The 8485-nt window shown below is 41.2% G+C and overlaps 1 protein-coding gene across 11 annotated transcripts in view; it reads right to left on the reverse strand.

The window, feature by feature from the left end:
* The window catches only part of LOC138171397 (zinc finger protein 184-like), a 28979-nt gene continuing 20494 nt past the window's right edge, over positions 1-8485 (reverse strand). For all 11 annotated transcript variants that reach the window (XM_069100875.1, XM_069100879.1, XM_069100881.1 and 8 more), the window contains exons 5-6: positions 6940-7114; positions 1-3791 (exon numbers count right to left, since the gene is read on the reverse strand). In XM_069100875.1, coding sequence (XP_068956976.1) covers positions 2324-3791; positions 6940-7114 — 1643 coding nt within the window. In that variant the 3' untranslated portion in view covers positions 1-2323. The remainder of the gene's footprint in view (positions 3792-6939; positions 7115-8485) is intronic.

An 8485-nucleotide genomic window follows, 5' to 3' on the forward strand; every position in this document is an offset into this window, starting at 1 on the left:
TCTTCACGAGGTTATTTAATTCAGCACATAAAAGTTAAAATTCATTCTCATCACAATTTGGAAATCCACATAAAAGATCTCATCTGACTTAAGTTCCATTTAGTTTCTCCTGTTTGTTCCAATGCAACAAAATCTTGGGAACAGAAAGAACAGATTTCCTTCTATCTGCATTTTCTCTACCCTCTCCCCACTTGGCCAGAGCAGGAAGGAAAAAGATAACTGTGTTCACAGCATCCAGCCAGACTGAGAAGTTTCCTTCCTGATGGTTTCAGAAAAGCACAAGCAGACCTATATGAACTGATGGAGAGTGAAGTGAGCAGAACCAAAACATCATACATAGTAACAGCAATATTGTAATGATGATGGACTGTGAAGGACTTGGCTCCTCTGACCAACACAATGATCCAAGACAATTCCAAAGGACTCGTAATGAAAAACGCTATCGAGTTCCAGGGAGACTCCGAGTGCAGATTAAAGAAAACTTTTTTTTATCACTTTCTTTTTTAATTTTTGTGACACAGCTTATATGAAAATGTTTTTTATTGAATTCACATGTATAATTATATTGCTTGTCTCATCAGGGGGCTGGAGGGAGAAAATGTGGAACTCAAAATTTGAAAAAAAAAGTTAAGAATAAAACATTTTTTAAAAGAGAGGTTTCCTCACTGAAAAAAAAACAACCCTTTGCCCTCTTTAAATGATTTTAAATGGAGGCAGTCTCCTCATCAAAGAGGTTTTGATTTAGCCATATGTAAAACAACTCAACTGAAGACAGTTAGCAGCAGCTAACTTTGCTAGGTAACTTTTCCAAGCAGAGACAATGAAGCAGCTGCCATTACTTTTGCAGCAAGGTTTGGGTTATATTTGGGAAGAGCCTGTCCTGGAAGGGTTGCCTCTAAGGCTTGTGGCTCTTCCCCCAGGTTCACCTCCCCTAGCAGTACTTTCTACTGCTCCCTATGCATTAACTGCCTCTCTCCACAGTCTTAATATCCATCTGTCTGTTCACTGCAATCAAGTTTTAGGGTATAGAAAATGGGTCCTTTACCATCCGTGATTCATCCCACCCCCATATTCCAGCTCCACTCTTGCCACCCCAGCCACCTGGAGGCCAATTCCTGCCTCTGACTAAGCTGTGGGCCCAGCCCCCACCATTGCTTCTTCAACCACTGGGGGTGGGGGGAGGGCAAAAGCTTTACTGTAACTTTAAGTGATTAAACCCTAAAGAAACAGGAAGCCATCATTAGGCTTTAATAGTTTAAATCTACACTAAGACTTGTGAGACATGCTGATTAGCTCTGGTTGCGTAGGAGAGATGGTTTCTGTACTTTTCTCTCCTCTGTAAGTCTCACCAATAAGAAGGGATGGTGCTGACGATCCTGCCAACTGCACCACGTGTACATCAGGGGTGGGGTTCAAGTTCAGTATCACGGGGAGCATCAATGGCCATAAGAGAACAAAACACTAAAGGTAGTTTTTCAAGTAGCAGGGACTATAAAGGAGGGGGAGCTTGTGTTTCTAATTCCACGCAGGGGGGCCTAGTAACATCTCTGAGGAGCAGACTGGCTGCATGGAGAACGTCCTGCACCCTGGGTCTGATCTAGGTAGAAACCTTGCTGAGTGAAAGAAGGAAACAGAAACAAGCACTTAAGAAGTCCCTATGTGCCAGGCACTGTGCTAAGCTCTCTGGTGACCTCATCTGATTCTCACAACAACCCTGGGAGGGAGGTGCTGTCGTTTTCATTTTACAGTAAACTGAGGCAGAGGTGAAGTGATTTACCCAGACTCATACGGAGAGTCAATGAGACTGATCTGAAATCAAGCCTTCCTGACTCTAGACCCGGAGCTCTCTCCCACTGGAACAGTACTTTTACAGGAAATTTACTTCACTACCAGAGAACCAGCTCAGTAACTGGATCTTTTCCAACATATCCCCCAGTGGGTTAGCACTTTGGTACTGGACAACACATAAGGACAAATAATGGATTCTGGTGCCTGGGTTCAGGGAAAGGCACCAGATGATGTCTGAAACTCAGGGAGATCTTTTTGTCTAACTCGTCTTTATCTAAATACACTATTTTGCATGTTCATATTTATTTATATGTGTTTATATAAATATACTATTCCAGCTGGTACATCATTAGAGCCATTGTGGAGTGAGTCGTCTCAGGAGGAAGCGGGCTCCCCCTCACTGGACATCTTCAAGAAAAGCCTAGATGAACACTCGATAGCACGTTAAAGAGGGACGGCTTCTTCGGGTACCATTACTGGCCCTGAGCGCCTTTCCACCACTGAGATCCTGCTACGAATCGGACGTTTATTAACTTCATAAGGCTTTATATTCAGAGGCTTTCTTACCATTATTAATAGTTTCACAGTGATCCGGTTCCTTTCTCCCATGGAAAGCCTTCCCATAGTCTTTCCATTCATAAGGGTTCTCTCCAGTATGAATCCTTTGATGTTCAGTAAGTTCCTTTCTCTGATGGAAGGTCTTCCCACATTCATTACACTGATGAGGTTTCTCTTTAGTGTGAACTTTATGATGTTGTGTAAGGTGTTTTCTCTGACGAAAAGCCTTTCCACATTCATTACACTGATAAGGTTTTTCTCCAGTATGAATTTTCTGATGTTGAATAAGTTGTGCGCTCTGGCAGAAGGCCTTCCCACATTCATTACATTTATAAGGCTTCTCTCCAGTGTGAATTCTTTGATGTTGAGTGAGATGTGTGCCCCGGCGGAAGGCCTTCCCACATTCATTACATTTATAAGGTTTCACTCCAGTGTGAATTTTCCGATGTTGAATAAGTTGTGTGCTCTCCCAGAAGACCTTCCCACATTCATTACATTCATGACTTTTCTCTCCATTGTGAATCCTCTGATGTTGAGTAAGTTCTCTTTTCCGGAAGAAGGTATTCCCACATTCTTTACATTCATAAGGTTTCTCTTCACTATGAATTTGCAGATGGTAGGCAAATCCAGATCTCTGAGTAAAGTCCTTCCCACACTGATTACATTTATAAGGTTTCTCTTTAGTGTGAACTCTATGGTGTTGTGTAAGATATACTCTCTGACGAAAAGCCTTTCCGCATTCATTACACTGATAAGGTTTCTCTCCAGTATGAATTTTCTGATGTTTAATAAGTGTTGTGCTCCGGCAAAAGGCCTTTCCACATTCGTTACATGTATAAGGCTTCTCTCCAGTGTGAATTCTTTGATGTTGAGCAAGATGTGTACCCCGGCGGAATGCCTTCCCACATTCATTACATTTATAAGGTTTCTCTTTAGTGTGAACTCTATGATGTTCTCGAAGATGTACTCTCTGACGAAAAGCCTTTCCACATTCGTTACACTGATAAGGTTTCTCTCCAGTATGAATTTTCTTATGGTGAATAAGTGTTGTGCTCTGGCAGAAGGTCTTCCCACATTCATTACATTTATAAGGTTTTTCTCCAGTGTGAATTCTCTGATGTTCAATAAGTTTTGTTTTACAGCGGAAGGTTTTCCCACATGTATCACATTCATAAGGTTTCTCTCCAATGTGAATTCTCTGATGCTGAATGAGGTGTATGCTTTGGTGGAAGGTCTTTCCACATTCATTACATGTATAAGGTTTTTCTCCAGTATGAATTCTCTGGTGTTGACTAAGTACTTGGCCCTTGAAGACCTTCCCACATTCATTACATTTATAAGATTCCTTTTCAGTATGAAGTCCCTGATGTGGAGTAAGCTGTATGCTCCAGCAGAAAGGCTTCCCACATTCATTACATTTATAAGGTTTCTTTCCAGCATGAACCCTGTAAGAAGAAATAAGTGATGACTGCTGGTAGGTTTTCCCACATTTTTTTAATTTATAATTTTTTTCTCCAGTATAGCATACCTGAATTATCCCTGATCGATAATTCCATTATATTGACTTAGGTAAGAATACTTCCTAAAACTTTTTCTCTGTGTATTACATTTATGAAGACTCTTTTTTATAAAATTCTATGTTGTGAAAAAGGGACTGGTGGGGGCAGAGCCAAGACTGCAGCACAGAAGCAGGAAAACTCCCTGTGCTCCCCTCATAACCACCTCAAATACCTATAAAATATGACTCTAAACAAATTTTAGGGCTACAGAACCCACAAAGTGACAGAAACAAATCTCCCGCTAAAGGCAGCCCGCCAGGCAGGGTCCATCACTGTGCACTGGGAGGAATGCCCAGCCCCGAGTGAGCCCACAGTTTTAGGCCCAGGGTGCCCAGACCAGTCCCAGATGGAGGGACTTCAGGAAAGTGGATCACTAGCAGCTGTGGTGGTTTCCAGAATTATCAACTCATAAGACAAAGAAAAAGTGAGAGGTCAATGTGCACTTTGTGGGAACAGGGGGTCCGGGAGTGCAGTCTGGCCTCTGCCCCCCTTTGAGGAAGAAACGGCTGAGGCACCCATGGATGCTTCAGAGCTCCTGGCCTGCAGATTGTAGGTGGGCCAAGAGACCATCCTGAGGGGTAATTGCTCTGGCTTTAACCTGCTTAGATCTGGATCACTGTCTAGCGTGGAGGTCCTAGGGTGCATGACCAGTTTGTCAGAGTGTGGGAAGGCTTCAAATAAGGCACCCAACTGATAGCTCTGGCAACTGCAAAAACCCCAGCGATTTGGGACAAAGTTCTCCTCTCTGGAAGCAGATTTCTACTGTGGCAAAAAGCTCAAAAGTCAAGTAATTGAGTGGCAACATGAGCAAGCAAAGGAAGCAAAGCAAGCACAGTAATTCAACTTTAGATTCCTTTTTTGGGGACAAAAAGGATCAAAGCATGGAATGGAAGGAAGACAATGAAGTCAGATCTCCATTACCAAAAGCTTCCAAGAAAAATATGAATTGATTACAGGCCATGGAGGAGCTCAAGAAGGATTTTGAAAATCAAGTAAGAAAAGGGAGGAAAAATTGGGAAGAGAAAAGAGAATGATGCAAGAAAATCATGAAAAGTGAGTCAACAACCTGACTGAAGAAAATAATACCTTAAAAAATAGACTAATTCAAATGGCAAAAAAGGCTCAAAAAGGCAATGAGGAGAAGAATACCTTAAAAAGCCGAATTTGCCTGATGGAAAAGAATCTCAAAAGCTCACTGAAGAGAATAATTCCTTCAGAATTAGATTGGAGCAAATGGAAGCTGGTGACTTTAAGAGAAATCAAGATACTATTAAATAGATCCAAACAAATGAAAAAATCAAAGGCAATGTGAAATATCTCACTGGGAAAACCACTGACCTGGAAAATAGATCCAGGAGAGATAATTTAAAAATTATTGGACTACCTCAAAGCCATGATCAAAAAAAGAACCTAGAAATCATCCTTCAAGACATTTTCAAGGAAAATTGCCTTGATATTTTAGAACCAGAGGGCAAAACAGAGGTTGAAAGAATCCACCGATCACCCCCTGAAAAAGATCCCAAAAAGAAAACTCCTAGGAATATTATAGCCAAGTTCCCAGATCAAGGAGAAAATATTACAAGCAGCCAAGGAGAAACAATTTGAATATTGTGGAAACACAATCAGGATAACACAGGATCTGGCAGCTTCTACATTGAGGGATCAAAGGGCTTACTTAGAATATGATATTCCAGAGATCAAAGGAGCTGGGATTAAAACCAAGAATCACCTACCCAGCAAAACTGAGTATCATGTTTCAGGGGAAAATATGGTCATTCAATGAAAAGCATTCTTGATGAAAAAACCAGAATTGAACAGAAAATTTGACATTCAGATACAAGAAGCAAGAGAAGCATGAGAAGGTAAACAGGGAAAAGAAATCATAAGGAACTTATCAAAGTTGAAATATTTACATTCTACATGGAAAAACGATAATTGTAACTTATGAAACTTTTCTCAGTATGAGAATAGTTGAAGGGAACATAAATGTGTGTGTGTATATATATGTATACATACATATGTCTATACAGGAGGTATGTGGGCATATGAATACATATGTGAATGTGTGTATATATGTGTACAGGTATACATAGAGAGAGGGCACAGGACCAATTGAATAGGAAGGGATGATACTTAAAAGGTGACATTGAGAGGTAAGAGAGGGATATAATGAGAGGAGATGGGGAGAGACAGAATGGGGTAAACTATCTCATATAGATGAGACAAGGGAAAACTGTTACAATGGAGGGGAAGAACAGGAAGGCAAAAGAGAATGGGTCAAACTCACTCTCATTGAATTTGGCTTAGGGAGGGAATGACATACATACTAAATAGGGTATCTCACCCTACAGGAGAGTAGGGGGGGAGGGGATGAGAGGGGGGATGATAGAGGGAAGGGCAGGTTGGGGAGGAGGGAAGTTACAAGCACCCACTTTTGAAAAGGGACAGGATCAAAGTAGAGAACAGAACAAGTCGGGGGGAGGGATGGGATGGAAGGAAATATAGTCAGTCTTTCACAATATATTCACTATGGAAATGTTTTGCATAGCTACACATGTACAACCTATATTGAATTGCTTATCTACCCAGTAAGGTGGGTGATGAGGAAGAGAGGGAAAGAACCTGGAATTCAAAGTTTTAAAATCAAATGTTTAAAAAAAATATATTATACATACATACATACATATATATTTTACATGCAACTGGGAAATAAAATATACAGGCACTAGGGCATAGAGATCCATCTTTCCCTACTGGGAAGTCATAGTAGGAATGGAGGAGGATATAGGAGAGAGCAGACTGGGGGAGGGGGTATACAGTAGGATCACTGTTTTGGGGTGGTGGGTAGGGGAAAGATGGGGAGGAAATTTGTAACTCAAAATCTTGTGGAAATGAATGATGTAAACTAAAAGTAAACATAAAATTTAATTTAAAAAAAAAAGGAACTGGTCCTAGACTGAATTTTTTGCCACAATGAATGAATTCATGGCCTTTTACTTCATTAGGAATTTTCCACTAGGTGATTTTTACTTGCCTAGAATGTTTCTTCTCCTTTTTCTCCTGCCTCTTTAACCCGGAATGACATTCATGGCCTTCTCCCAATTTGGAGACACAAGTATCATCATTTGTGAGTTTTTCTTGGGATGACTGCTCCAAAAAATTGTATGGCTTTGGATTCAAATATGTGGCTTCAGTTCCAGTCTTCCATTCTGAAAGAAAGTAAAAAATGTAAGTAGCCTCTGCTTCATAAGCATTACACTCAGTCTTATCATCTGTCTCCCCTATCAAAAGACAGTCAAAGGTAAAACATTTATTAATATCAGCATCAAATGTTTGGAAAGTCAATGAAAATTTATAAAAAGCTATTACACTGATTCTCAAAATAACCATAGAATCAAGGAGTTATTACATTTTCCTAAAAAGGAAACAAACGTTCAGAATGATTCAGTGACTTGCACAAGGTCACCATGTTAATAAATGTCAATCTTTTGGCTCCAAATCCATTGGTCTTTCTAACTATGATAATTCTCAACACAAATGGACATAACTACTCTGCATATTTACTGGGCTTAAGGGCAGAAGCCACAAGGAGGAAATTTTTAGCTCAACAGAGAGAGCAAATATTCTTTTAATTACAGGTGACCAAAATTTGGGTGGAGTGCATCCCTGATTCATTTTGACTCAGTGCATACAAATATTTCTTATGTGGCCACTATCTTTACAAGGGCAAAAAAACCTAAGATTTACTTGCTTGAGATGACATAACCAATTAGCCCAGGAGGTAGCACGAGACTCTAAGTGAAACATTCATCCCAGTGATATTTTCTCCATATTATTGTTGTTGATGTATATTAGCACATACACTCATTATTATCTGGGAGATTTATGCAGAGGTTACATGAATATCATGACTGGAAAGAACAGGATAAAAAAGGCCAAGCAGAAGTCAATGTTTATGATAAGTTTGTGAGTGCAAGTCACTGGTCCCAGAAAATGGGACAACAGAGAACAGACAGCTCTCCCTTTATATCAGTGGATCATTTTGCAGACCTCTACATGAAGCAATCTTTACCTAACTCAAATCTGTCCATGAACACAGGAAAGGGAAGGAGGAAGGGAGACAGAAATGGGATCGTGTGCCCATGAAGGGAAGGAGCTGGTACACAGTTCAAGGACACATGGGGGCTGGAGACAGAGAAGCAAGAGGAAGAGGAGGCGGGGCCAGGGCCAGCCCATGGGGGCTTGTCAGGAACTGAGAGGAAGAATATGCAGGGGGCAGAGATGTGGGGGCTGGACACAGTCACAGACGGGAGGTGACAGGGGACATGCAGGGACCAGTGACAGACGTACAGCACCTGTCTGCAGATGGACAGAAGACATACAAGTGAGGGTTGGACATGTGGGCAGAGGGGCAAAAACTCCTCTCTCAGTGCTGCAGAACCCAAGCCAAGCCCCATCAGTGTTGGAGACAATGGCAGGCTCTCTGTGTCCGTTCTGCTTTCACTTAGAGGGGTTTTTTGTTGTTGTTGGGGGTGGGAGGCCAAGCTGAGGGGCAAGAGTGGGGAGAAAGGAAGGGAGAG

The sequence above is a fragment of the Petaurus breviceps genome, unplaced genomic scaffold (genome assembly GCF_028583685.1).
Source record: "Petaurus breviceps papuanus isolate PSGF00001 unplaced genomic scaffold, PetGlider_PUasm1.0 428, whole genome shotgun sequence".
NCBI lineage: Eukaryota > Metazoa > Chordata > Mammalia > Diprotodontia > Petauridae > Petaurus > Petaurus breviceps.